This window comes from Rhizopus microsporus (assembly GCF_002708625.1).
Source record: "Rhizopus microsporus ATCC 52813 unplaced genomic scaffold scaffold_1, whole genome shotgun sequence".
Lineage (NCBI taxonomy): Eukaryota > Fungi > Mucoromycota > Mucoromycetes > Mucorales > Rhizopodaceae > Rhizopus > Rhizopus microsporus.
In genome coordinates, this window is record NW_019671916.1 from 1,817,386 (window position 1) to 1,832,218 (window position 14,833).

Consider the following 14,833-nt stretch of genomic DNA (forward strand, 5'->3'; position numbering starts at 1 on the left):
TTACTCCCTTTCTCATTAAAAACAGAGTATTACAATATGAACTTTCAAATTTTCTTTGAAGACGGACATGGTAATGCAGTTGATGAATACGGTAGACCTGAGCCTATGGTCTACATCATTGATGAGGAGCGATATGCTTTAGAAACAGTTAGCTCACACACCCAGTATTTGCATAATCAGCCTCAGGAGAATAATTTCGATGTAGGCTCTGTGACAGATGGAGATGCAAAAGATGACCCAGATGCTTGCATGAAGGAGGCGTCGAGTAAGCGAGCGTACACACTCTATACGGATCAAGGCAAAGTTAGATTCTTTAAACTGGTGTTTGAGAAAGTTATGAGTGCCTCAGCTGCTGCGAAGCAATTAGGTATTCATGTTCGCACAGCTCAAAGATGAGCTCAAATGTGCAAAACAGATCCTGATAGTATTTTTATAAAGCATAAGAAAACCGGTCGCTCGCGTATACTTCATGAAGAACACAAGCAAGTGATCTTGGAGTATATAGATGAGAGTCCTTCAGCCGTCTTGGAGCAAGTAATGGAGCAACTACTTCAAAAGCTTCAGGATCTCAAGGTCTCTAAAAGCACTGTCTACAATTTTGCAAGAACTGAATGTAACTTGTCACTCAAAAAAGCCCAATTTCAGCCTGTAGATAGGAACAGTGAAGAAAAATTCAGGAGCGTTTTGATTGGGTTCATAAGTGGAAGTGTACGGACATGGACTTTAGAACTAATTGCATCTTTCTCGATGAGTCTGCATTTCACATTAATTTAAAACATAGTATGGCCTGGTCAAAAAAAGGATTGCCTGCTGTGGTCACAGTACCCAAAACCTGAGCACAAATAACAACGATTTTAGGTGCGATCTCTGCTTTAGGATTATTAAAGTATAGCCTGAGATTACCGCAGCTGCCAGCCAAGAAAAGAAAGAGAGAAGGTTATGCTGAGCAAACGAGTATAGGAACAGTAACTGTTCACTATTTTAGCTTTCTGAAGGCCACGATGGATAAAATGGATCAGTAGCCACATATGAAAGGGCATTATCTTGCTATGGATAGCGCTGTAAGGCCTGAAAGCCCAGAATCCTGATGTCGTTCAAGCTAAGCCTGCCGTTCTCAGTCGATTCTATGGACATACCACCACAAGCCATGTTAATGGATACCCCCTCTTTCACAAGATCCGTCTTTCAGCGTACTTCAACAAACAACGTGCCGATCAAAAACTTGTTCAAGACTTACGTGCCAAGTTTGGAGAAGACGCTGTGTTTGTGATGGGAAACTGGTCCGCTCCCCATGCTAGATATCATGAGCCCATCCGTAGCCTTGGTTTCCGAAGACTCCTCAAGAAACATGGGTTCCAAGTGTATCTTATAGACGAGTATAAGACTAGTAGGTGCTGTCCAACATGCCACAATGAAAGCCTCCACACATTCCGTCGTGTTCCAAATCCACGACTGTATCAACGAGAGTGATATTCTACGGTTGTCTGTCATGGTTTTCTAAGGTAATAATACATGAACCACTTGGATGATTTTATACTGATTGAATATTGCTTGTAGATGCACTAATCTATACTGTAGACCTGCCATGGCAGCACCAGATAGATATCGCTTATGGAACAGGGATGTTGCTGCTTTCCTCAACTACATGCACATCCTTCGTGGGCTTCGACGTAATGGCATGGTTCCTCATAGGTTTCGCCGGGTTGCTGTTGCTCCTACAAGACGTCGAAGAAGAGTGGACGATCAGGAGCAGCCAAGAACTAGAATACGCTTAGACGATGAATATCCGTCCTAGTTATCGCTAGGACACATCTAGATACCTTCGAGGTAAGTTATATATAATAATTTTCTTACATAACTAACTATATAATTCTTTATATTCTCTCCTTGGTACTTATTACTCTCATTTATATGTCGTCTCCTTTTACACGCATTTTATTTTTAACCTTTGCATAAATACTTTTTTAATAAAACAGTAGAAGGCTGTTCTTTTAAGTCACGTGCATTGACTATAACAGTAAGGTAGTTGAATTAAGCTCTATAAAGGCCGAGGTATGTTATCAGCGCTTTGGTATATCACCTTTCTTTGGCTTCACTCTGTTTTTGGACTAAAATAAAGATAATTTGGACAATAAGTCATACAATAAAGATAATTAGGAACTAAATTAGCTTTCATAAAAAACGTCTAGATTGAGGTATTTATCCTTTAATTGTTCATTGCAGATACATCGTCTATCTGTCACGATTACTCAATATCTCATATTAACTAAAGCCATATATTCCCTTACAACAAGAGAAAGAAAAAAAGCGTTTCAATTGTGTATGACTGTAAAAGAGAACTGTCTCAGATGTTGACTAGGGGAAATAGTGCCGTGTGTGGTCATCCTGTATTTGCAGTGAAAACAATACAGTTGGATACAGGAGCGTCATTTTGAGTCGTTAAATGTTTGATTGAGAAATATTCCCTGAAAGCAATAGCAGCTCCAAGATAATAAGGGCTTTCTTTTATGGTTTGAGTAAGCATTTACAGCAATCATCTAGAGAGGAAAAATATATATACTTCGAAGATATCAGTTGCATGGACAATTTTATGTTTTTCGGTAAATTTGACTTCAAAAGCCTTCCTCCCTGCAAGGTTTAGTGTATCGCTTCACCATTGCTTAACTATATGACCAACGTTTTAATGCTTATTGGTATGTGCAACATTAGAAACACACAATATCTATATTTACATAAATATACAAATATTAAAACTAACTTTAAAGATAATTTATCCTTGTAGTAATGACAGCAGTTGGAAAGAACTGCAAAACCAATTATGTAATATTTAAAAGATCTTGGCTTTCCTAAATTCAATTCGTCTGATCAAACCAAAATCACCTGTTGAAAATATAAAAAGGTACGACTTAGGCGATGGAATTATTTGAATGTATTGATTGCTTGGCTTGACAAACCTTTTATTTGAATAAAAAAAGAAACTGAAAAAGGCTTACAGACTTTATTGATTTACCATCAAAATCTATGAGTATCACCTATAGAACTCAGAGTCTGGCCAATTGAGGATCCGCATGAATCATGAGTAATTCACAAGTAACAAAAGTGAATTGTACAACTTGTTGATGTTACCTATTCATCAACTGAGAACATATTTCCCATGTCTCCACACTTTTTTATTCTTTTTCTTTTTTTTTTTTTCAGAAACCCATTTTTACTTTCCTTTAACAACATGAAAACAAGAGCTGGAATATCTCTTGTCCAAATAGCCATTGTAGGGCTATCACTCTTTCCAAACTTATCAACAGCTCAGCAACAAGCTTCTGATGATAGGTCCTTCTTTTCGACGATTATTTTCAATAATGCAATTTTTGCTGTTGGTGGAGAAGAAGTAAGACCATTATTTATCTCTAGTATATGTTATACTTAACCCCATTGTCTAGGCAAATTTTTCGATCCTTAATTATACCAATGGAATACACTTAAACTCTCTTAGATGGTACTATCTGAATGCCGGCACTCCACCCTATAAGTATGGTGTAGCCTTCAAGGGGACTAATAACGATTTTTTGCTACGGGCTGGTGAAAATAGCAACGATTTCTTGGAAAATATGGCTAGCTGTGCTTTTGAATCTGATTTAAGTGTGAAATGCACACCAGGTATGCGCTATTTGGATTAAAAAAGAAGGCCAATTAACTTTATAATAGCATATACAACACAAATGCCGCCAGCAACTGCATTGATGACAGTATCCATACACCCAAAAACGGGTATTGCATATTACTACGGTGGCCTACCAGTTACAAATCATACAATGTTAAGAACAAATGCTGTAAGTTCGCAAAGATAACTCTCTTTATAGATGAAAAAGTACCAACATTGCACAAAGTCATCGGATTTTATAGAACTGGATACGACAAAATCACCAATGACTTGGACAACTTCTAATCCAACATATCCTAACCAACATCGTCCTGGAAGAGCCTTTCACAGTTCCAACCTTATGTAAGAACAGAAAAGATCTTTTTGTAAAAACGAATATATTCATATAACTTTTGCTATAGTAACAATCAAATATTTATCATGGGTGGCATCACTTATGGAGCAAGCGTATCAAATGCATCCTCTGAATTTAAGTGGGCTGATTTCAATAGTGTATTAGTCTATGATCTCGATTCAAAAACAGCTGCAACTGTAGCAACCTATGGTGATATTCCTCCTGCTCGAGTTGGGTAAGCATATAGTGAAGCTTAGCAAGGACAATCTTTTTACCACTTTTTTATATAAAGCTACTCTGCCGTGCCTGGACCTGATGGTAGATCTATTGTTATGTTTGGTGGCTATGTCTCCAAAGACAAAACCGATGGCACTGTTGTTAATCCTGACGTTTATGTTCTTGATACCTGTACATTGGCTTGGTCAAAGAAATCGGTCGGCGGTACCTCACCACCAGGATTATTTGCCCATGGAGCAGCGAGCATTAACAATTATATGGTTGTCATTATGGGCAAGACAAGTCAAAATAACTATAATCGTTTAGTTTACATCCTTGATATGAACAACTGGAAATGGGTGACTGATGTTGACGCCAGTAGTCTCATACCAACCATTTCACCATCTGCTCAATGTCAATTTACTATACCTAATGTCAATGAAGTAACCTTTAAGCCTCTTGACTACGACAATAGTGTCATCCAAAACCCTCTAGCTCCAATCTCTGACACAGCCAAGAAAGAAGGCTTTGGCATTGGATTTACTTTCTTTGCTCTGATTCTTATTGGTATTATTGGCTATTACTATTATAAGAGACGTACACGTAGAAGATCAAATCCGATGAATCCTCGATGGATGCGAACCATGACTTCTTCGGAGAGAAGCCATAGCCGTGATTACCCATTGTTTGTGTATAATAAGGAATTAGATAGGGATAACCCAAATAACCCTCATCGCCCTACACCAACGGCAGCTGCTGCATTTTCTCCTCATGAAGTCAAGACTTACACTGCATCAGATCATGAACAATGGGAGCAGCAGCTGAATGCGGAAACACATAATGATAAGAATAGCATCAGCCAAGATATCTGGGAACGTATGCGTGGTTTATCAAGTAATGGTGAAGAGGTTAAAAGTCCACAGAATCGAAAGATACTGGATGTTTAAGCAAATTCTTGCAACTCTGTTACTCTTTTTGCCTTGTATTATTAAATATACAGAAAACGCTGTTGTACAAGAATTGAACCCCATGTTTTTTTTTTCTTTTATGAATATAAACAAAACCATGTTGCGCCGACAAACATGGCTGCCATGAGCTCACAGATTATATGATTGAAGGCGTGTACGCTCTTCACACAGCTAATTCTCATGCTGATTATTTGTGTGCATTAGCAACTGAGCGTAACCCTGAGTTTGTTGCTACTTATGTCCGCTGTGAAAGAAATGTTCCCCCCTGAGAGTGCGTACACCATTTGAGATCATTACCTTAAAAAGTGTATGTGTGTGAGAAAGAGAAAAAACTCCGAACTGCGTCATCTAAAATCAATCCCTCTCGCCCACTCCCTCTCTCTTTCTTTTTTCTTTTTTCACTAATTAATATAATTTGTATAAAGCTAAAATTAAATGTCAAGTTCAAGTCAATTAAAGTAAACAAAGTTTCATTCTCTCTTTTTTGCTTTTAAATCGGTCAGAAAAGCGTTTGTAGTAAACTTTTTATTTTATTAGCCATGAAACTGAAAACTGGAAGACTGCTCTTACACTTCCACCAAAAGATAGTAGACCACAAACTGAGGTACATAGAGAAAGAGGGAGAAATAAAGAACAAGGAGATGCTAAGGGTAATAAAATAGGATGTAACTGCAACAAAAGGAAATGAATTTGAGGATTATTTTCTCAAACGAGAACTATTAATGGGCATTTTTGAAGCTGGTTTCGAACGCCCCTCACCTATCCAAGAAGAAGCTATCCCTCTTGCACTAGCTGGTCGTGATATCCTTGCCAGAGCTAAAAACGGCACAGGAAAAACTGCAGCATTTGTTATCCCTACATTAGAAAAAATTACCAATACTCCAAAAATTCAAGCCCTTATACTTGTTCCAACACGTGAATTAGCTCTTCAAACCTCTCAAGTATGTAAAACACTCGGTAAACATTTAAATATTCAAGTTATGGTGACCACAGGTGGTACTACTTTAAAAGATGATATCATGCGTTTAAGCGAAACTGTACATATTGTAGTTGGTACACCTGGACGTATCCTAGACTTGGCATCAAAAGGTGTTGCAGATTTTAGCGCTGCACATACATTTGTCATGGATGAAGCTGATAAACTGTTATCTCCTGAATTTACACCCATTATTGAACAACTTTTGGATTACTTTCCTAAGAACAAACAAATCATGTTATTCAGTGCAACATTCCCTATGATTGTAAAAAATTTTAAAGACAAGTACTTGGTTAAACCTTATGAGATCAATTTAATGGACGAGTTGACATTACGCGGTGTAACTCAATACTATGCTTATGTGGAAGAAAAACAAAAGGTGCATTGTTTAAATACTTTATTCTCAAAGGTAAAACTGCTTATATGCATTTGCTCGTTTGCCAACCTGTCATTTTAGCTTCAAATCAATCAATCTATTATATTCTGTAATTCAACAAATAGAGTGGAACTCTTGGCAAAGAAGATCACTGAATTGGGTTATTCTTGCTTTTATTCTCATGCTAAAATGCTACAAAGTCATCGCAATCGTGTATTCCATGATTTCAGAAATGGTGTTTGCCGTAACTTGGTTTGTTCAGGTAAAAAGTGTTTTTTGGAGTATATAACAAGTGACTTATTTATTCTCTTAGACCTTTTGACCCGTGGTATCGATATCCAAGCAGTCAATGTTGTCATCAACTTTGATTTCCCCAAGAATGCTGAAACTTATTTACATCGTATTGGTCGCTCCGGCCGTTTTGGTCATCTTGGTTTAGCTATCAATTTGATTACATATGAAGATCGATTCAATTTATACAAGATTGAACGCGAACTAGGAACCGAAATTCAACCTATTCCTCCTGTTATTGACAAAAGCCTTTATGTTGCGCCCAATGCTTTGGAAGATGCACAGATACAACAACCTAATAAACAACAAGCTAATGCAACACGCCAGCATCAACAAAGTACTGAACAACAAGATCAAACACAACAACAGGTTGTAAATGGTCAACAACCTCTTCAAGGACAGCAACAACAACAACAGCAACAACGTCAATATTATAGTCATCAGCAACGCCATCCCCACTATCACAATAGATCAAATAACTGGCGTGGACGTGGAAGAGGTGGAGGGCACCATCATTCAAACCGATCTACACAGAAACAACAACCTTATCAACAATAGTTGACATGAAAAAAAAAAAATCCATATACAAAAAAAAGAGTATAAGCAGTATCCTTCCTTTATTCACTGCTTTCTCTATCCTCTCATTTTTATCTTTTCTAAATCACACACTTTATAAACAAGTGATTTGTCTGAACAACGTTTTTTAATAAATTGTTGTAATAAACCTTTATCTCAGTGGCTTATCACTTGCGTAGCTACATGAATTTCCTGCAAAGGGCCACTTTTTATTTTCTTTATCAGCATGTCACAAATAGAAAGTATGGCTATACTGGGCATTCGCTCATTCAGCCCTGAAGAAGCCAGTTACATAAAGTTTAACTCACCACTTACAGTAATTGTTGGCTCAAATGGTTCTGGAAAAACTGTAATAATAAAGCATTTCTTTTCTCTGAATTGTGAAGCAATAACATGTTGTGTGTAGACAATCATTGAGTGCCTTCGTTATGCATGTACAGGTGACCAACCACCTAACAGTAAGGGCGGTGCATTTGTAAACGATCCAAAGGTTCGATATAAAAAAAAGAAAGAGTGCACACGTTTGTGTGCGTGTGTTTGCACGAATGAGAGACATTAACAACATATATACATTAAAAAGGTTGCTGGCTCTAATGAAGTGAAAGCACAAGTAAAGTTAAAATTTTATAATATCAATGGAGAAAAGATGATTTGCAGTCGTTCTCTGGCAGTGTCCAAAAAGAAAGCCTCAGCTACGATGAAGTCAATTGATAATTCCTTATTGAGATATGATAATCAAACAGGCGAGGTAAAAAATAAAAATGTTATTCGTAGTCAGCTTTTCATAATAAACAAAATGTAATAGGTGTTTAGTATCAGTAGTCGATGTGCCGATATGGATGCGGAACTACCACTTCACCTAGGTGTGCCAAAGGCTATCTTGGATAATGTGATATTCTGTCATCAAGAAGAAAGTAATTGGCCATTATCAGAACCAGGTGTGCTAAAGAAAAGATTTGATGAGATATTTTCATCAAAGAAATACCAGGCGGCTCTTGATAATATCAAAGACGTAAAAAAGGAATTACACGAAAATATCAAGATTGGAAATGTTCGTTTGGATGCACTAAAAGCGGATACTGAAAAAGCGAAGAGAATACGTAGTAATCTGACCCAACTAAATCAACAAACAGCAGCAAAGCTGAATACACTTGACTTGGTAGACACAAAAATTAACCAAATCCACCAGAAAGTTACCAAGCTCAAGGACACGTTCCGAGACTTTAACCTGACAGCGGATCAAATACAGCAAATTATCAACAAGAGAGACTTTTATATGAGCACAATCAATTCAATCAAAGATACCATCACACCTCGATCAGAATCAACAGAAGAACTCAAGATTATGCTGAGAAACCATCAGATGAACGAAAGCAAAGTCACTGGAGAAAGAACTGAGCTCTTGAGCGAAAAATCAAAACTGGAAAGAAAGCTAAAGTCAGCACAGGACGAACTATCACAAAAGCACACAGCTATTGGTAGATTAATGGCAGCAAAGGAACAAATTGAGCAGCAGATTCAAACACGTATTGAGTTGATTGAAAAAATAAACTCAACTCATGGGATGTCTATGTCTATACACGATGGTCCGAAAGTAGCAACTTCTCTAAGAAAACACGTTACATCTCTTCAAACAAAACAGAAAAAAGACAAAACTGCTGCTCTAACAAGACAAAACACGCTCTCTGACGAGCTTCAGTTATTGAGAAGCAGACACTTGTCAATTATCGAAAGTAAAAAGCGTTTGACAAAACTTATTGTAAGCCTCTTTTTTTTATCTTTACATGGTAAATGTAACAACAGTAATTTAGGAAGATGATAAAGCACAAATACAAGCTCATAAAAACAGATTGTTAGAATTTGAGGTATCCACAAGTGAAATTGAAGATGCAAAAGCAAGAGTTGAAAGAGAAGTAAATAATAAGGAAACATGTGGCTCACAATAGAAAATATTCACTTTTTTTTTACGTGTAGCAAAAAAAGCTAAAGGAACTAGAGACTACTATTGATCATTCTGTAAAAGAAAAGCTACAGAACAAAGAGAACGAATTGAAAGAATTGGACGACAGAGCTTCTGAATTAAATGATGAAATGAATCGATTAAGCAAACAAAGTGATACTTCAGCTAAACTGTCATTAAAGCGCACCGAAAAGGAATCAAAAGAGCTTATTTTAAATAGACTGTAAGGATGTTAAAACCCTTTGTGTCACGTACCACTAACTTGAAATATTTCAGGTACGAAGAATGTACAGAAAGCGTTCAGAGTATAATAGGTAAAAAACCGACCAAGCAAGACCTGGAAAGAGAACTCTTGACGTTTAAAAGGTATAAAATCATAGCATGTTTTCTTTGCGATTCTTAACATACCATCCTTTTTTTTGCTTTATAGAGAAAGAGAAAAGAATATATACGACTTGAAAGCTCTTAGAAACCAAGCAAACAATGAGGCTTCTGCTGCAGATGGTAAAATTGGGGTTGCAAGACATCATATTTCCGTGAGAAAACGAGAAATTGAAAGTAAGAGACAAGATCCTCTTTTCATTTTTGAATTGCTAAAACTTGATTATCTGCCTTAGAGCATCAAGCTACGATTCATGCTGCATGCGGAGACACTGAGTTTATGGAAGCTTTGGCTCAGAATGAAAAGGTGATTGAAGATGTAAAAGAGTAAGTTTTTGTAACTTTCATTGAAAAAGCAACTAAAAGTGTTAAAAAAAAAAAAAAAAGGCAGCTTGCGAATATTCGTGGTGCTGAACTGATTTATGGCAAATTCTTTGAACGAGCGCAAAATTCTAAATGCTGCCCATTATGTACCAGAAGCTTTAATGAAGATGTAGAGAACGACGCATTTCAAGGAAAATTACAAACTATAATGCAAAGGATTCCAGACCAGAGAGAAAGACTGAATAATAAGCTGAAAACAAATGAGGATAAGAGAATACGACTGCGTGCAGCTCAAGGGAGCTATATCAAACTTGAAACATTGAATAAAGACATTGCTAACCTTGAGAAAAATCTTGGAGAATTTGAGAAAGAAAAAGAAAATGCGTCAAATAGAGCAGACGTGGTAAGATAGAAAAAGGCGTTCAGGACTGTTTTTGCTTGTTATTTAACTTGATGATTTTAGGCGTCTGCTGAATTGATAGAGATAGAAAACTATACAAACAAAATAGATAAAACGTTGAAAACTGCAGAGGAAATAACGCGTTTGCTGAAAGAATGTAACGCTCTTCAAAGGGACATTTCAGAACTTGAAAATGAATTAAACTTTATGGGTTCAACAAGAACAATGACTGATTGTCAAAAAGATATGGAAGAGATATCTATGAAAAGGTATATATATGCATTATAACTTAGAACATATATTAATAACTTATACATATAGTCAAGCAGTGCGTCGTGATATCAAACGACTACATGATGATATAGATCTTTCTCGTCGTCAAATACAAGCAGTTGAAAATAACATAAGAGATTTTCGTGAAAAATTGCTCAACTGCCAGCATAAACTAGATTTTAAAGTGGGTGTAGAAATGCAACTAAAGGAATACGAAGAGAACTTAATGGAACATATAGAAGAACTAAAGGTTAATATAAAAAAAGAGAAGCATTATTTGAAGTTCATTCTTGCTCATGTATATTCACATCCTGTAGAAAATTGAAAAAGATATATCCCCTCTTGAAGCTCAAGTTGAAGAAACTGCTGCTGCACACGAAAAGGCCATGGGCGAGTGGCGTATAGCTGAAGAAAATACTGTTGCCGAACAAAATATATTTATGCGATATATTGAGCGACTTGATGAGCTCAACCGTCGTATCTCTAGGTATAATTTTTGGTTAGAATATTCCTAAATACAGGCTTATACTAATATTCCTAAAATTAGAGATGAAGCCACTTCTGGCTCTGCTAAACTTGAAAGTGCAATGGAGCAATGTACCGAGCTTCAAAAATTGATTGATAGATTAAAGAGCCAGATAATTGAAACAACAGATAGAATTAACGCTCTGGAAAAGGATGAATCAGAAAGACGAGGCATAGAGCGTGATTTACAAGACCAAATTAAATACAGAGAAATGCAAGCAGAGCTTGCTAAATGCGAAGATGAATTACGTGAGCTAGAAGAGAAACAAGGAAGCACTGATGTATCAGCTTTAACAGAACAATTACAAAAAGCACAAGATGAAGAAACTAATTTAATTGATAAGGTAAGCAATATAAATAAGAAGTTCATCCCATCCAATCTAATTTGTTTTTAGCGTGGAAGCATCAGGGGTGAGCTTGTTCAAATGCGTGATCAGATTAGGAGATATGAAGCAGAACTGGCAAACGATTATGCAGATGTTGATGGACGCTATGGGCAGCTGTTCTTGGATGTTAAGACTAAAGAACTCGCTGTTTCTGATCTTGATAAATATAGCAAAGTCCTGCAGGCAGCTATCATGAAATACCACTCATTAAAAATGGAGGATTTGAATACGACAATTAAAGGCTTATGGATGAACACATATAAAGGAGGAGGTTTTTTATTATCTAAAGGCATCAAAATATTTTCTGTACTAATTGGATTTCATATAGATATTGACTATATAGAAATACGTGCAGATAACGAGGGGTCTGCAGCTAATAGAACATTCAACTATAGAGTATGCCATAATTCACGATTAATGTTTGAATTTACTAACACACGCTGATATAGGTAGTGATGTTTCAAAACGGCTCTGAGTTAAACATGAGGGGTCGATGTAGTGCAGGTCAGAAGGTATTAGCATCAATCATTATTAGGCTCGCGCTGGCAGAAACCTTTTGTATAAACTGTGGTATATTTACATTGGATGAACCCACTACTAATCTTGACAGAGAAAATATTGAAAGCTTGGCTGAAAGTTTAGCAAGGTAAACTGTAAACCTTAAATAATATATGCTTGCTTACATATAGCAACTACATAGGCTTATTGCAAGAAAACGAACTCAACGCAACTTCCAGTTTGTGATTATTACACATGATGAAGAATTTGTGGAATATCTTGCTCGCCATGATATAACTGGACAACAGTATCGTATAAAGAAAGATGCTTAGTAAGAAATAGAATTGCTCTTGATTTTTCTACAATTTGCTAATACTCTTTTTTATAGCCAACATAGCACTATAATTGCTGAGAATAATCAAATGTAAAGCTGCTATAACATATGTACTACCTTTAACAGTGGAGCCATCGTTCAATAAAGCGGTATACTTTGCTTATTAAACATTCCTTCTTTTTTTGCTTGCTTAAAAGAAAAAACATAGTGCGCTTTGAGATATGTTATCGGTTTGTTTTTGCTGTTTATTTAATAATTTACGATGTTATCAAGTGGACTTTGCATTGTAACTATCTTCTCTAGCGGCTCAATGTGTTACTTTTTGAACTACGCTTACTATATTACTAACAATGCTTGCTTTATTGAATTTTAAAACAACTATCCATTTATGCTATTAAATTATTGACAAGATTAATTCTTATGTGAATGGGAAAATAGAAGAGTATTGGTCAAGTTGACTTTAGATAAAACCCGGACTACTGGCTCACCAGTGCTCTCTTATAAAAAGAAATTCACTGGACATTGAATATTTGGGGGGGAATTTCCCATAGTGATAGGAGTAAAGTCAAACGGAACAAGTTTCTGGAAACTGAGACACTAATGACAAGAATCAGTGAGGCTTCTAATAGCTTAAAACTGAGAGACTTCAAGGGCTTTGTTTGGCACTCTCGTAAATGCTTGGACAAATGCCGAAACAAACAAGAGCTCTGAACCTCTCCCTCCCCAAGAACTGCCACTTTCAAAGAACGAGGACAATTAAAAATATCTCACTTTTTATAACGATATTCTTCTATCATCTTGAAAAAGTACTGTAAATAAACAGCCTCAAATATATTGGCGCCTCTGACCATCCCATAAGGTAAAAGTTTGCTCCCATGCCAGTGGGCGCGTATCTTATTAATCTGTTGTCTTAAGAATTGCAAATGAATAACAGCAAATGTCTATCTCTCATTAAAAAGGTAGTTTCGAAGAGAGCAGCAAGGGACCCAACCGAAGTGCTATGTTTTTATTCACTTTTTGAAACGGATGAAACATTCATAGAAAGAGTTTCTTTTGGATGAAATTGCATCATACAGTACTTCGTACGTTAGTCGGTCACAAGAAGCAATAGTGTCTGGGTCATCAGATAGACAACAAAGGCGTCAAAATGCGTCGGTTATTTGCAAGAGTATGGTGAGCGTAGTCAGGTTGATGAAGGAAGGGATATCACTGATGGAGCGGGGAAAGGTCATGTGTCCAATTTCAAGCATTGTATAGACACCATGGTGGGGTAATTGAGTAAGGTAAAACGTGATTCGAAATTCTAGTTGGATTCAACCAAATTAGCCGCGCAGCAACAGATCCAATAAACACAGGCTAGCATTCAGGACGGATTTGAGCGTTTTAAGAAGCAAAAGACAGTGGAACTCAAAAGATGATGATTGCTTTGTCAAATACCACTTGATGTATTGTGAAAAGGCAACTAGTTGACCTGAAAATAAGCATCAATATGTTCTCAGAAAACATAACTGTAGAACATGTCCTATTGGAAAAGGATAGAATGCAATTGTGACAAATGGCCACTGTGACCCCCTTAGCGCCTGCCATTCTCAATAAATGGCCATATATTTTACTTCTGTCTCAATTTAACGGATTTTTCCAATAAATATGCGCGAATGAGAGAAAATCATGCACATGAAGCAATTGGTGAATCGTGCCAACTTCACAACTCATGCACACGATTTAAATACACGTAAACTGTTGCAATTTTGTAGACCTTGGGTTTGAGTGTGTTGTAAAAGGTAATAAAAATAGAAGCTTGTGTGTTCGTAGCAAAAGTGTTTAAAAGGTAAAGTTATAATAAAGGTTCGATGTGTGACCACCAGATCGTGTAAAGTTGATCAGACTGAGTTGTACAAAGTAAAAAGAATAATAAAAAAAGATAAAAATAAAAAAGAAAAGGTTGTGATTCAAATCGTAGGTGATTTATTGAATGAATTGAGCTTTTAGCAAAAGCATTGCTCTTTTTATATTGTTAAAAATAAGGTTGGTCGATATAAAGTTCATTTGGTTTAAGGTTCAAACGTTAAATGGAGAAACCTTAATCTCGCAGTCCAAAAAGAATCAGTTATGGTTATTAGTGCTACACTACAATAACTTTATTTAAAAAATATTGAATGTATTTATACTAATGTAAATGTGGGTTCTGTTATAGCTTAAGGTTATGTTGTTTGATAAGTTTGTACTTGATAGTTATAGTTTCTTGATAGTAATGTAGCCTTGTAATAAGGTATTTGATGATAATTGGTTTGATAAGTGACCACCAGATCTTGTATAGATCAAATAAAGATAGCAATAAGGTTTGCTTGATAAAATAG

The 14,833-nt window shown here is 36.3% G+C and overlaps 3 protein-coding genes across 3 annotated transcripts; all 3 read left to right on the plus strand.

The window, feature by feature from the left end:
• The first annotated feature begins 4,134 nt into the window (after window positions 1-4,134).
• Window positions 4,135-5,236, plus strand: RHIMIDRAFT_10246 (uncharacterized protein). Its single transcript, XM_023605131.1, has one exon. It carries the CDS (start codon window positions 4,325-4,327, stop codon window positions 5,153-5,155), a length of 831 nt encoding a protein of 276 aa, XP_023471346.1. The 5' UTR covers window positions 4,135-4,324; the 3' UTR covers window positions 5,156-5,236.
• Window positions 5,237-5,611: 375 nt separating this feature from the next.
• RHIMIDRAFT_285012 (DEAD-domain-containing protein) lies at window positions 5,612-7,377 on the plus strand (the record flags this gene model as incomplete). Its single annotated transcript, XM_023613236.1, has 5 exons — window positions 5,612-5,634; window positions 5,714-5,780; window positions 5,839-6,561; window positions 6,610-6,790; window positions 6,842-7,377. 5 exons carry the CDS (start codon window positions 5,612-5,614, stop codon window positions 7,375-7,377), a joined length of 1,530 nt encoding a protein of 509 aa, XP_023471347.1.
• Window positions 7,378-7,621: 244 nt separating this feature from the next.
• Window positions 7,622-12,570, plus strand: RHIMIDRAFT_233066 (MRX complex DNA-binding subunit; the record flags this gene model as incomplete). The annotated part of the gene is made up of 19 exons (XM_023607880.1): window positions 7,622-7,744; window positions 7,802-7,885; window positions 7,976-8,143; window positions 8,201-9,154; window positions 9,207-9,308; window positions 9,370-9,578; window positions 9,632-9,721; window positions 9,786-9,913; window positions 9,973-10,063; window positions 10,124-10,463; window positions 10,524-10,729; window positions 10,782-10,983; window positions 11,051-11,220; window positions 11,281-11,602; window positions 11,654-11,915; window positions 11,973-12,040; window positions 12,094-12,290; window positions 12,345-12,473; window positions 12,531-12,570. The coding sequence occupies 19 exons, from the start codon at window positions 7,622-7,624 to the stop codon at window positions 12,568-12,570; spliced, it is 3,885 nt and encodes a 1,294-aa protein (XP_023471348.1).
• Between the last annotated feature and the right edge of the window lie 2,263 nt (window positions 12,571-14,833).